The sequence below is a fragment of the Muntiacus reevesi genome, chromosome 18 (genome assembly GCF_963930625.1).
Source record: "Muntiacus reevesi chromosome 18, mMunRee1.1, whole genome shotgun sequence".
In the NCBI taxonomy this organism is placed as follows: Eukaryota; Metazoa; Chordata; class Mammalia; order Artiodactyla; family Cervidae; genus Muntiacus; species Muntiacus reevesi.
Window position 1 is genome coordinate 47,933,642 of NC_089266.1, and position 15,134 is coordinate 47,948,775.

The 15,134-nt window shown below is 39.2% G+C and overlaps 1 protein-coding gene across 6 annotated transcripts in view; it reads right to left on the bottom strand.

Moving 5' to 3' along the window:
- Positions 1-15,134, bottom strand: part of TADA2A (transcriptional adaptor 2A) — a 45,800-nt gene that overhangs the window by 9,039 nt on the left and 21,627 nt on the right. For 3 of the 6 annotated variants that reach the window (XM_065909301.1, XM_065909302.1, XM_065909303.1), the window contains exons 6-11: positions 14,010-14,167; positions 12,844-12,932; positions 11,599-11,671; positions 5,523-5,586; positions 4,139-4,182; positions 621-731 (exon numbers count right to left, since the gene is read on the bottom strand). In XM_065909301.1, the coding sequence (XP_065765373.1) occupies positions 621-731; positions 4,139-4,182; positions 5,523-5,586; positions 11,599-11,671; positions 12,844-12,932; positions 14,010-14,167 (539 nt within the window). The remainder of the gene's footprint in view (positions 1-620; positions 732-4,138; positions 4,183-5,522; positions 5,587-11,598; positions 11,672-12,843; positions 12,933-14,009; positions 14,168-15,134) is intronic. The other 3 variants (XM_065909306.1, XM_065909304.1, XM_065909305.1) reach the window with 2 other exon arrangements.

Here is a 15,134-nt window from a genome sequence, read left to right on the forward strand (position 1 = left end):
GACTCAGCCCTTCAGTTCAGACTTTTATAGTCCAGGCCTTACTGTGTTAACAACTTCAATTTTTTATAGTGAGAAATCAAATGATAACTATATAGATCTCTCTCAGAGAAAAAAGGCAGGAAAATGATGTAAGTGCTATATATTATTTCCATGAGTCACCCAACTCTGTCCCCCACCTAGAAACTAGTTTTAATACTAAAATAATTATGAACAAAATAATGTGATTTGCCTCAAAATAATCCAGTTGAGGATGGGAAAGGAATGGGTGATAAAGATGACACTGGATCAGCCACTGGATGGTTAACTGCTAAAGCTGGGTGATGGATACATGTATATCATAGTATAATGAACCCCCATGTATTTGCAAACTCCCATATTAAAAATGGGGGAAAAAGCTACTAAACTACTGTTTATCTAAAGGGGGGGCGGAGAGCTACTAGTATTTTTAAGCTTTCTTCTCCATTCCCAAAGTTTCAAATTTATCTCATAACAATAAAGGGGAAGAAACAATTAAAAAAAAATTCACTTGTTTACAGAATTTCACATAAAACACCATTATCATTCCTATTTATATAAACACACACAGAGAAACATATGGTCAAGGTTAAAAAACCACCTACACGCATGGCTTTCAATGAACTTGTCATGCTCCACCGGCCCCACTATCCTTGCAAATCGCCTCATTGTTTCATAAAGATCTTGGACTTCCTTGGGATATCGTCGTTCCATTACTACAGAGAAAGTAAAGAATATAAAGGTCTCTTAAGTTTTCTGTACTTTTTTTTAACAAGTAGTAAAATGGAAGAATATTATTCCTAACCTCACATGATTAATTTACCCATGACAGGAAGCAAACCAGAAAGCTAGGGAATGCAGCACACTAATCATGACGCTAACAGAACCAGAGGGACTGTCTCAGGGACGCTGTCATGGCCGGAGAGCACCTGCACTCTGGTGACCCCCACACCTCGCTCTCAATCTGCACAGGGGCAGGAAGTTCTGGCAGTAACAGGAAGGACGATTAAAGGCAGATCATGCATTCTTAGGAACAATGTAGGGCAAAATCTCCGGTACTGACTTCTGCAGAACAAGGGACATGTAGACATGCTAATTCATCTAGAAGAGGTAGATCAGTCTGGCAAAACTGTGTGATCTCTCCCATGTCCCACTAAAAATCCTCTCTGTAACTCCATATCCTCAAGTGAGACATTTATTTCTTCACTCTCTACATGGGTCATTTTGCCTTTCTCTAAACTTTAAATTAAGTACCACAACTTAATATACTGTGAATGAAGTTATATTTTAATAACTATCATGGAAGCAAATGGTCTTATATGCCACCTGGGATACCCTTCCAGGTAGCCAGAATCAGCCCCTTTGAGGATCACTACAGACCAAATTTCTAATAAAAAGAGCTATCAGCAAAAAGAGGGGTAGGAAAACCCACCAACAATAATTGCTGCTTGGAATGATCAGGAATTCTCGAATTGCTACTCAGTCATTTCAATAAGAGTAACTAGGCTAGCTCTGTCCACTCTCAGGCTAAAAATACAGGCTGTTACTTATGATAGTTACTTAAATTGTCGTCTTTTCAGATGAATCTCTTCCTTAGCAGGAAAATTCTTGGCCACAAATTCTAGAGGCTGATTTGAAGGGCAGCCACAGATTCATTTTATTCAGCACCAAAAAACTACTGCTACAGGGATAATACAAAAATTTGGAGCAATTTCATTTGATGAAAAAAACTCCTATGCCTACGCCTACAATATTAAGGTCACACGTACAGTCAGTACAAAGGCAAGTGAAAACCTCTCAGACCACATTGCACATGCCATGCCTTTCTTGGAAGCAACAGAGCTTCCCCTCAGCTCTATCTGTAAAAATACAGTTAAAGAATAAAGAGGCTAAGGTGACCTCTGTCCACCAGCTGGAAACAGAATTTATGCAAGAGTCAAGGTCTACTACATAGAGGTTAAAATCCAAAAGCCCAGCAATTGCAGACATAGGAACACACTACCAGAACATGACCAATTATTGTCGACAGAAAGGGCAAGGGAGAGAGGACCTGGAGTTATTTTTGCAAACCCACAGCTCTCGATTAGGACGAGGCTAAACAAGCAATAATGTACACTGGCAGAAGGAATGTAAATTGATATAACTATCTTTCAGGAAACAATCTAGCAGCATGTGTTAAGCATTTTTAATAATCACATTCTTTGACCTAGTAATTCCGCTTCTAGGAATCTATCTGAAAAAAATTCTAAATGCAGACAAAGCTTTATTCACAAACAAGTTTACCTTTGTGCTATTTGTAATGGTTTTTTTTTAACTTTTTATTTTTTTCCATTTATTTTTATTAGTTGGAGGAGTAATGATTTTTAAAAAACTGAAAATAAGCTAAATATTCAATAATAAAGACAGGTTAAGCACATCATTATATATTTACAACTTATATTATTATATGTAATAGGACCCAGATAATCACGATGGTGTGATCACTCACCTAGAGTCAGACATCCTGGAATGTGAAGTCAAGTGGGCCTTAGAAAGCATCACTACGAACAAAGCTAGTGGAGGTGATGGAATTCCAGTTGAGCTATTTCAAATCCTGAAAGATGATGCTGTCAAAGCGCTGCACTCAATATGCCAGCAAATTGGGAAAACTCAGCAGTGGCCACAGGACTGGAAAAGGTCAGTTTTCATTCCAATCCCAAAGAATGCTCAAACTGCCGCACAATTGCACTCATCTCATACGCTACTAAAGTTAATGCTTAAAATTCTCCAAGCAAGACTTCAGCAATATGTGAACCGTGAACTTCCAGATGTTCAAGCTTGTTTTAGAAAAGGCAGAGGAACCAGAGATCAAATTGCCAACATCTAGTGAATCATCGAAAAAGCAAGAGAGTTCCAGAAAAACATCCATTTCTGTTTTATTGACTATGCCAAAGCCTTTGTGTGGATCACAATAAACTGTGGAAAATTCTGAAAGAGATGGGAATACCAGACCACCTGACCCACCTCTTGAGAAATCTATATGCAGGTCAGGAAGCAACAGTTAGAACTGGACATGGAACAACAGACTGGTTCCAAATAGAAAAAGGAGTACGTCAAGGCTGTATATTGTCACCCTGCTTATTTAACTTATATGCAGAGTACATCATGAGAAACGCTGGGCTGGAAGAAGCACAAGCTGGAATCAAGACTGCCGGGAGAAATATCAATAACCTCAGATATGCAGATGACACCACCCTTATGGCAGAAAGTGAAGAGGAACTAAAAAGCCTCTTGATGAAAGTGAAAGAGGAGAGTGAAAAAGTTGGTTTAAAGCTCAACATTCAGAAAACTAAGATCATGGCATCTGGTCCCAACACTTCATGGGAAATAGATGGGGAAACAGTGGAAACAGTGTCAGACTTTATTTTTTTGGGCTCCAACATCACTGCAGATGGTGACTGCAGCCATGAAATTAAAATACGCTTACCCCTTGGAAGGAAATTTATGAACAACCTAAGCAGAGACATTACTTTGCCAACAAAGGTCCATCTAGTCAAGGCTATGGTTTTTCCTGTGGTCATGAGTGGATGTGAGAGTTGGACTGTGAAGAAAGCTGAGCGCCGAAGAATGGATGCTTTTGAACTGTGGTGTTGGAGAAGACTCTTGAGAGTCCCTTGGACTGCAAGGAGATCCAACCAGTCCATCCTAAAGGAGATCAGTCCTGGGTGTTCATTGGAAGGACTGATGCTGAAGCTGAAACTCCAATACTCTGGCCACCTCATGCGAAGAGCTGACTCATTGGAAAAGACCCTGATGCTGGGAGGGACAGGGGGCAGGAAGAGAAGGGGACAACAGAGGATGAGATGGCTGGATGGCATCACTGACTCGACTGACATGAGTTTGGGTGAACTCCGGGAGTTGGTGATGGACAGGGAGGCCTGGCGTGCTGCGATTCATGGGGTTGCAAAGAGTCAGACACAACTGAGCGACTGAACTGAACTGATCTGTTGGACATCAAAAATTTTTAAAGCTTCCTAGTGATGCTAATATGCAACTTGGATTAAGAACTACTGCCATAAATGATTTAAAACTATTCAATAATAATGGGAAAAAATTTAAATTAAAGAAAAATGCTAATACTTACACTGAAACTTCCTAAGGTTGATTAATCCATGGTCTCTTATAATTCTAGAATGAAAAACATAATTATCTATGACAATTAATTTCACATTTAACTATGTCTTCCACAAGCAGCTTTCATGAGACAGCATGAACACTATGCGGGGGAATATCAAGGTCCAGAGGAGCCACTCCCCTCAAAGGTCTGCAGCTCAGTGAGGCACTAGCACAGTTTTAGGCTCTCAGGTACCATGTATCTTTCCTCTCCTTGGGCAATGAAGAATTTCAATAACTATTTGCTGGATGAATCAATGAGCACCCACAAATACTGAAAAACACGTGTCTAACACGTGTCTGTAACTTAGGTGAAACAGAAGGGAATCTGTGTCCATGGTATAAAAATTATCTATTCAGCTTTAGGGACATGATAAGTGAGAATAACCATTTAAGGGAAATCTGTTAACCAACCATGAAGGGTGCCATGATCACACACTCAATGTTTACAACTGTACATTCACAGAATGCCTTGAAGCTATTTGAAATAAATCTTGTGCATGTTTAATGGAAAACACAAGATCTAATAGAGACCTCGACAACTGAGTTCTACAGTACTGTCTAGTTCTAATTGCATGTTTTAAGCAGAACAGAATCTAGGTAAATCATGCAGAGTTCCATGTTTGGAACCTTTGATTTCTATTGCCTAGCAATGAACCTTCTCTCAAGAATAGCTGAATAATCTTCAGCGCTCACTGGAAGCTAACTCCAGATATGCAGAGAGTAAGTTTTATTTCAGATCGTGTCTCGGTCCCTCCAGAGTCTCTCCTAAGTCCTATTTCTTTTTCTCATTGTGATGCCACCGTGTCTCTGGTTAGTAACATGCCTACACATATATACACACACACCTGTGAGTACCCTTCTCTGAACTGTTAAAAGTCTCTGTAATCCAACAGAGATCTGGGATCCATAACTTCTCAGTCTGAATGTAAGGTTTTTGTTCTGTTGCAAAGAGAAGGAATAATCAAGAGTGCCTAAAACTTGCTCATGATTCCTTTGAAATCCTTTTAGATAAAAGATTTCTCATAAAAATTCAGCAGTCAGAATGGAGCGTTAGAAAAAGCATAACAACTTAATAATATCTTGAATTTTTCTTGTTGGTTTTTTCCTTAAAAGAACATACCCATATTATTCATTGGTCATAACATTAAGGAAGGGGAAAGAAGGAGGAGGTAAAAAAGCAAAACAAAGGAGAGGTAATATTAACTTTTAACAGATGGAAAAGTTGAGAATCAAGGAAGTTATGGGTATTCCTCAAGGTCATAAGATAAGCCACAAGTGGAACTTGTTTTTATGGGCTATATGTGGTCAAAAGTCCAAAGGCAAGAGAAGGCAGGATGGTCTCCCAGACTTACTTTTTTCGTCTTTGTCGCTCCTTTAACCTGGAATGATAGATATCCACTACAGCCATCTTCAGAGCTATAAACAAACAAACACTTACATATAAATATAGCCAAGGCAAGAAGAAATCTATTGCCCGAACTGTTCTAAACTTTTAGCCTCGTATTGCTAACTACTCCATATTCACTGGTCTAAGAAATCTGTCTCTTGGAAACAAAAAAATATCCTAGAATACTGAATTTCTGAACCAGTAAATTACAGTGAAATTCTTTTTCCTAAGTATATGTTTACAAGGGATGACCCTACGGATAACAAATTCTGCTTTCTTCTAAACATCTACTTTGACCATGCCTTGCTATGCATATTAACTTTCACGTAACAGTTCAACAAGGAGTCTGAACTTTGGTAAAACATGGGCTAGAAATTACACATGTTAGAGTTTCAGATTAGGAGAGAGAAAAACTGAAATCTGACAAGCTGGGCTATAAGCAGATGCACTATAGCTGTATACAACTTCAATCACCGGGAAGTGACCAGGAATACTTTATCCAGGCCATCCTCCCTTGGGTCTGAGATAAAAATAACAAATTCTAGCTGGATGATCTGAAGAGATAACTGAATGCAGTATTTTTTAAACTTCAGTTATTAAAAAAAAAATAGGAAAGTATTAGGTATCCCAGATTTGTTGTCATTCGTTTCTAACAAATTCAAAAATTTAAACAACATTGCTTCATTTTCCCTCCTCACCACCCACAAACTAAAAAAAAATTCAATAATATCAGGTCCAAGATTTAAGGCAATGGATTTCAAATCATTTTTTTAGGTTGCAGAACTCTTTCTCTATGTGAATTCTTTCTTGGTTTATACGTGTTCCTTATAGAAGCATAGATATCACAGAATGCCCAGACCCTGCCAGTATTTCCTAATACACCTGGTATTAGGTGTAATGACAGGTTCTAGAACGCTGTTCTGGGGGAGACAGGCCTTACATAAGTCTGTGGTGGAAGTGGCAAGAGGAATGGGGAGGAGACGATCTGTTTTTGACACGCACCACAACCAAGTACAAGTTTTAGCGTGGACTCTACCTTCCTTCTTAGGAGAAAGAAAATTAGGAAGTCAACAGTTCAAGGCAGAAGGAGAAGCAAATAGAACAAATAAGAAGCAAATAGGTAAAGAGCTAACATACACTGAGTATTTATCACATTCCAGGTTCTTTAGGTGCCTTATCTCATTTAGCCACTGAATAACAAGATGAGTTCAGTAGGAAACAAACTACCAGAAAATCCAGTGGGGAGGTTAGTGCTAATTTTGACAAAACAGTTCTGTAATTTTTCTAATATACTAACATATCATGTTGTTTCCTAAGATTTGTGTGGGAAAGAATTAAAACAGAAAAAAAAAAAAAACTGAAGAGACTGTGTTACAAAAACCTCTATAAATAAATCTTGCTGATAAACGGCTCTGGTGCCTGATCAATTCAGTAGTGGAAGCTTGTACAACCAGCTCTGGAGAACAAAGGGGAGAGAGGGAACACAGAGCAAAATGCGAGGAGAACTGGAATTCTCCCAGGGAAAAAATTTCACAGTTGAAGCTCTCTCTTGTCTTGATGAAGCACACTCACATCGCAACAACTGATTATAAGGTCTTAACTGCATGAAAAACCCAGGGAGGACACAGCACAGCAGGCAGAACAGAAGTGAGAGGGAGACACTGAATGAAGGACAGTTGCAGGTTCACACCCTTTTTAAAGTGACTGGAGAGTTGAGTAAAGCAGGCACACAAAGACCCAGAGCTGCTTAAAAACCAACCAGCCCAAACCACCCATCACCTCTCCACTGCTGCCAGGCCTCTGAAATCCCAGTCTGGGGGGATGACTAGTCTCCGTGTGATTACACTGGGGACTGATAGCAAAGTCTCCAAATGGCTGCCTTAAAATACTGCAAGAAGTGGGCAGAAGTCAGAGGCAGCTCCTTCCCACTGCAGTGTATTTCTAACATTGTTCAAAATAGCTGGCAACATGTTTCTGTTTTCCTGACAGAAGGCACTTACTGCTTTCTTGGCAAGAAAAGCAACTCAGAGGCCTTAACTGTGGGGAAACCAATCAAAACCCCTACTGCAAGTACATAAGCACAAACCTGGGAATCACGTATTCCCCAGAATGAAGCTCCTTAAAAGTCACTCCCCTGCCCCTGAAGCTTTTGGCCAAGAAGGACACAATCAGGGCTATGAGAAAAGGATGGCTATGTGACCTCATAGTCAAAGTCAGCATCCAGGAAGCCTTAGGCAAGTTGCTTCACTCCTTTGTGCATTTCTCTGAAGGTAGAATGGGAAAATGACTATTTCTACTTCTCAAGAATGTGATTAAGTCATAGATTATAAAAAATGTGAAATCTAAAAAGAAAAAAAAGGTTCAAGGTGGTAGATACAGTTAAGTCTAGTAGTATTAAGAGCACAGATGTATTAAGCACAGTACTATTAAGAGCTTGAGATGGCTCTGCCACTTGCAGGTTATAACTTGACCTTGATATTTCCACTCCTCAATTTCCCCACCTATAAAATGGGCAGAGTAACACCCAACCCAAAGAGTTTTGTGAGGATTAAATGAGTTCACACGTGTTAAGAACTTAAATGGTAACTGGCAAACAGAGAGTGCTATTAATTATCATTATTTACAGCCTTTAACAGTTAGAAGATCAGAGGTCCAGCCTGGTCACTGTGCCTACTCACCCACCTATTGGCAGTTTCTTTCCCTTGATGGTGCTTTGGCTGCTTTGTGCTTAGGACTGTTTAGACATAAATACCATTAAGACTGAAAATTGCTGTTTAGTTGCTCCGTCATGTTCAACTCTTTTGCGACCCCATGGACAGACAGCCCACTAGCCTCCTCTGTCCATTGGACTTGCCAGGCAAGAATACCGAAGCAGGTTGCCATTTGCTGCTCCAGGGGATCTTCCCGATCCAAGGGTTGAACCCGCATCTTCTGCACTGGCAGGTGGATTCTTTCCCACTGAGCCATGTGGGAGGACCAAAGGCTGACAACACAGACCAAAGGAAGAAAGTCGGGGGCATGGGGGAACACACCCATATCTGACCAAGACATTTTGCTGAAATTAGCTTTCCAAATAGAGGGAGAGTAAACTTCTCTGGTGTGCAACCCTGAGAAGTGCTGAGAACACAGACCCAACACAGAGAAAGGCACTCATGACAGACAACTCCTGCCTGCCCAGGTTACCAGATAGCAATGATTAGAAGATGCGGTGCTAAGGCTTACCACCTGGAAAACTCTGAGAAAGACCAGTCTACAAATTTAGGAGAGATTTTCCCAATAAAAGCAGATGGGAAGCAACGTTCCCTGAGGAAAAGGGAAATGCGCTGGGTGTCAGCACTGACGTCTCACAACATACTGTGACACAGGGGGCACTGATATGGGTCTTCTGCATCTCCCTCTCTAGACCAATAATTTCAGTTAAGTATGAGGAGGTTTCATTTAGCGATCCCAAAACTTCCTTATTGTCTTCCTCAGACATTACTTCACATGCAGTATCTTTTGGGGGCCCATTCTGAAAGATGTTTGGTATGGCTGGAATGTAATCATCTATTACTCCATTGTGTCCTAGGCTTCTATAATGGACCATTTAAACCTCCTTTATTAAACAAATTCCATGAATCATAGCAAAAGCCTTGGGAAAGAAAAAGAGCTTGGTGGCATGACCCAATCTTCTAGATGTCTGGGAACAGGATACAAAACCCAGCCAAACAATTTACTTCCTTCTAGTAGTTGTGAGTAAGGAAACGTAAAAGGAATGTTATAAATGCTCAGTAATATTAAGAGTGTAATAGTATAATGGGATGGTAATAACATCAATCTAAATTATGAACCCTCTTCCATTGGAGACATTCACCCTGACTAGTCAGTGTCATCCTTCTTTGTTGGCCGGGGACACAAAGAAATAGCAAGCAGGATTCCAAGTGACTTAGAAGAAAGCCCGAGGTTGAATCACTGTCCTGATCTGCAGAAAACCGGTGACCCCCTCTCTGCTTTGGGTATGCATAAAAAGCTCCTTCTCATTTCTCCCTACTCTTCTTAGGCTCCTAGTCCCCCTCACTTGAGTGTTCTGGGAGAAACCGTTCAGCTCAAGGGCAACATGCCCCACTGGACAGTGGGGTCACGCTGCCAGAGGAGGAATATTAGAATTTAGAGCCATCGACAAAGCATCCCTTTGATCTCCAGTCCTGCCAACCCTTTCGATGGCGTCATCACCTTTCAAAAAGCACCCATCTAAACATCTTATAGTTCACTACTAGACAGGAAGGGAAAGTGGAGGCAGAGATTATTATAATTTTAATTAAAACTACTTATGTATAACAATAACTGAAGCATCAGTTGTAGTTCCAATGAATTAGAATCAAGTAACTTAAAAGGTTGCAGAATCTGTACAAAGAACACAAATAACTAAAGTATGCTATAGGTTTGAAATGCTAACTAAAATAAAACTTGCTAATCAATTGCTTCTTCTTTATTTTTTTTCCTTCTGCCCCACTTAATTATAGAAAGGACCATAACTACACCAGAAGAAACTGCAAATCCTGCTTTCACAAAGAATGCAGAGTAAAATGAAATACCAACCATCACTATAGTTTTCTTAATAATGTTGAGGCTTAAGAATGAAGACCTTGGACTAAGGCCTAGAGACATGATTCAGCAAGTCCTTTATATAGTTGAGACATTACTGACATTAGAGATTTTGACTTTCAGAAGTTCAGTACTTCTGAATAGCATCTAAAAAAATGATACTTATAAAACTGCTTTTTTGCATTCTGGATAAGAATGATACAAGCCAGGAAATAATCCCATTTTAATTAAAGCTGGGATGTATGAGGAGAAATCCTGAATGGCAGTCTGCACACTACCTTCAAGGGGACCCCACCACGAGGTGAGAACAGACAGTAAAGCGAGTAACCAGGGCTGACAAGCAGAGACTGACATGGACGACGGATCAAGCACAATGGCTCTAGTGAACCTAAAGGAGTTTGCCTTCAAGCTTTCCTCTTTTAGTTCAATCTGCGTCACTTTGACTTTTCCTTAAAGTTGTGTGGGAGAAAAGGAGAGAAATGAAATTTTGCAAAGAAAACTGTTCAAGAAGTATGTACAGAAAAAATTCTAAAGGTAAAATTTTTATGAGGACTCTTTCTTGGTCTCAGATCTGGTGTAACAAATACCTAGACAGCTCTTCTATGGAGGGAAGGGTAAAATTTCCCCTTCAAGGGACAAAGGACCAGTTAATGCAACCTGAAAACTCCATTTATAAATCAACAAGGAGTCTAACTTGTCATTCCTACCTGGCATATACAGTTAAGAGAAATAACAAAGATGTTGTTTAGGAAATATAGAATCCAAGGGTTCACCTACTACATACATCACCCTTAATTCTGGACTGAAATGAAACAGAAGATTTGAGATTATTTTAAATACATAGTTCACTGAAAATGGAAAGGAAAAAAAAGAAATTCCAGTAAAAGTTTAACCATCCACTTTTAAGAGCCTTATTGACATTAACCATTTACTTATAATGAAATCAGGCTAATCTTAAGAATTCAGAAGTGCTAAAAATCCAACAGTTCTGAGAAAGAAGAAATTTTCAGTCTTGGTCTAAAAACTCTTGAACTTCCATTCTTTTCCCCTGCTATGGGAAATCTGGGATAACAAATTACAATGAACATTTAGTATCAGTAGTTGCTGTTGAAGTCCCAGGTTTTCACCCTGATTCCTTTTCTCTTAAGGATGCAATGAGGACCATTTAAACAATTACCTCAGCATAGCCTTGTCTCAATTAAAAGCAAGCTCACATAGTCCAAGGGATGGGATATTCCCAACTACCATTATATGATCAACATTCTCACCATCATCACAAATGATCTTCTCATTATGGTCAAATCCCAGCAAGAGGATACGTTCAGCATCTTAACCACTATACTTTCAGTCCCATAAGGGGCAGGAGACTATCTTATTCATTCTTACATTCCTAGCAGCCAGCACAGTCTCATTACAGGTTGCAATCAATAGAAACACTTATTGAAATGAAATGTTACCGTGTAAAATGTCCGAGTCATCTTCAACAAAATCAATATCTCTCAAGTCCCACTCCGCATAATTGTCAAACTCCTGTTTGGGGAAAAAAATTACCACCTCAGATCCATCAGCTTTGAATAATGCCTTTACAGGAGCCATGCTTTAAAAGCAAACAGCAAATATACAAACACCTGTTAAAAAGTACTGAATGGGGTACAAGGCCAGGATAACTGCCATTAAGTCATAAACCATGGGAAAAATCTGAGAGGCCTTCAGGCAATACTGACAGCAAAAAAATGAGAAAGCTATGAGTCTAGGAATAAATATTTGGTTCTAAAAGTAGTCTGTTCATAAAGTGTAAATCAAGAAAATCTCACTCTAGTCCTTCAAGTATTTAGGTAAGAAAATTGTGTGCATTAATTCATCTGCCTTACTACCACCTTATGAGGGCTCTATTTATTACAGAATATTGGTTACACAGCTCAGTGGGTAGATTTGTTCATATTCTGTTCAAGGAGTACATCTGCAGGGGTAGTGTCTGTGAGGGAGTTCTACAGCAGCAGCTGCCAAGAACAAAATGCTGACCTGGGTGTGGCCAGCAAAGTTGTTTGTAGTTTGCTAAACTTTAATTACCTCCAGGAGTGCTATAATTATGGATGAGGTGATAAATCAAGAGACGTGTGACTACATTCACATGGCTTTATGGCTGCAAGAACATGTAGCTTTTCTACACATTTTTCATTCTTTATACACTTGTCAATATAGTACAGAAGACCACAAACTACAGCCTACAGACCAAATTCAGCCCACTGCCTATTTTTGTAAATAAAGTTTTACTGGTGCACCAGCATGCTTATTTGCTTGCTATTATCTATGCTGCTTTTTCTATAATTATGGCAAAGTTTAGTTCCAACAGAGACTTTATGGTCTACAAAATCTAAAATATTTACTATCTGGATCTTAATAGAAAGTTTCCCAACCCCCTGATATAATACAACCTTGGAACCCTCTAGGTGTGGAATGAGAATCAGACTATAGAAACCCCATACTTAGAAAGGAAATGGGACTTAAGAAATAAGTTCTTGGTCTGAAGAACTTCTACCTTTCTAAAAAAAAAGTTTACAAATGAGAAGAGGCACTCAGATGGAGAAAATGGGACTGCTTAAGCCCCTACAAATTACAGTGTTTTGAAAAGCTTTTAGTGGTATGGAACCTATAGGTAACAGATATGGCCTCATCCGAAACAAAAACAAAGTTTCTCCTACCTCAATGAAATCTGCTCGAGCTGGCATGTATCCTGCCATGTCCCGAGAAAGCAAGGAGTCAAAGGTAGGTCGGGGAGGGTCATCTGCAGCTGAAAGAATTTCGAGTTTTTCTTAATAACTTAATAAAATACTGGCATAAAAAAAGTTAACACAAAAAAAGTTCTCATTTAGATTCTGAAATATTTTTATTTGGAGAAAGACAATGTCTGAGAAAATAAATAAAATTCAAAAGATTTTTATAAAGTAAAGTAAAAAAGTAAAGTTTCATGGAAACAAACTGATTTCTTAAAAAAGAAATTAAGGGGACTTCCCTGGTGGTCTAGTGGTTAAGACTGCACTTCCACTGCAAGGGACATGAGTTTGATTCCTGGTTGGGGAACTAAGACCCCACATGTTACAAAGGGCAGGGAAAAGAAAAAAGAAAAAAAAAAAAAAGAAACTAAGATTTAAGCAATCCTCTCAGTAAATATGGAAAATTCCCTCTGCTTTTTACTTCCCTAATATAAAAGAAAATCAAGGATCTTTTCTTTAGCATTATAGAACTTAAGTATTTACCCTGTCTGCTTCAGCTCCCTTCTCAATCTCAATTTACAAATCCCATCCAATTGATAGGCAAAAATCCCACTGGATTTGGAGTGAGCTGGAATTGAGTCACTAGTCCTGTGATATTCCTGTGATCTTGCACAAATTATTTAACCTTTCTGAATTTCAGGTTCCTTGTATGCAAGACCAAAGCACTTGCTCTTCCTGTCTCACTGTGTTGCCATGAGGAAGAAATGCTCTCAGGCATTTGAGAACAAAGTGATAGCATCCAAAGAGCTACCCAAACAGGAGATAGCCCCAGGTTTTGAGTTAGTCAGCTATGAAACTGTCTCCAGAAAGTATGAGGAAAGAGCCACGGGAAAGAAAAATAATCACATCTCATTATTTGTGCCCTGGGAGTCATTCAGAAAAGATGTCCATTTATAATTCATCATGGGTTTGGTTATGTTTTGTTAGACCCATGAGTCCCTAAGTCACATGAGATTGAAAAAAAAAAAAGTTTGCTATAATTGCCACAACCAAGTGAACAAAAATAACAAATTGCTTCTTGGACTTAATACTGGGATGGTTAATTATAATGAGTTCAATACTGAACTCTCTTACTGATACAGGGAGGTACTTACAGTGAAATGGAATGGCTGTGTCAGCAGTTTTTGCCTCCTCTGCTTGCTTCAGGTTCAGCAGGGTAGATGCAAACAGAGGGTTATTGATGAAATGCTTCATATAGTGCTTCTCACACTCCTCCTTGGTCTTGGTGCACATCTGATTGGCTACATCCTGCCTAGAGTGTGGAAAGGGAGAAAAGGAAGCAGAGTTTTCATTTATACATAATGGTCAACATATGGTTTGTTCTTTCCATATTTTAAGTCCCACTGATATAATGTGTGGAACGTGATACCTCCAAACTGGTATCAGTGGGACTTAAAATATGGAAAGAATTTCCCTGTGAGCTAGGCTCTATCGAAAGAATTGCTATAATTAATAATAAGCCACTTCAGAACATTTATATTTGCATATTTTATAGTTTAAAAAACACTTCATGTGAACAAACATTTCTTTACTAGAGCTCTCATGACAGACCAAGTTCTAACCTCGAAATATGTACAACATAATTTAAATCAATGCTAGTATTAACTGTGTATGTATTTACTATCTCAGTTTCACAGATGAAAAAATGAGGCCCAAAAAGGTTAACAAACTTGCTTAAGAACACAAAGCACGGAAGTGTCAAAGCCACTTAATCTGTACTGAAGAGCCCTGATTCCCGGCCAAGATGATGCAGAGGCAGAGGCGAGATCTCTCAAAGGCCCCTCTCAGCCTCTCTCTTCCACGACGCTTCACTTGCATCGTGCCTCCTAAGGCACGTGTCTCCACTTCACATGCCTTCTAAGGCATCACTACGCTCTGATTTATGTACTTCAACCAACTGTACATATATGCTGATTCCCCTACTAGACTACAAGCTTCCTGAAGGCAGGATATATGTCATAATTCTTGGCTCCAGCAACCTCACCACCAAGCATAGTGCCTTACCCATACAGGAGAGAGAAACAATGGTCTTTTTATGGTCTTTGCTAAGGAAGGGGTACAAAGAGGAATAGGCCCTTTTAGACAAAAAGTGAAAAACTAGGCCAAAGAAGACTAGCAAGAAAATAATCACTTTTTTCTATCTTCTTTGGTATTCCCATAGTAAACAAAATTTTATGATGCTTAATAAATATAAGCAAAATGTGAATGGAATTCAAATC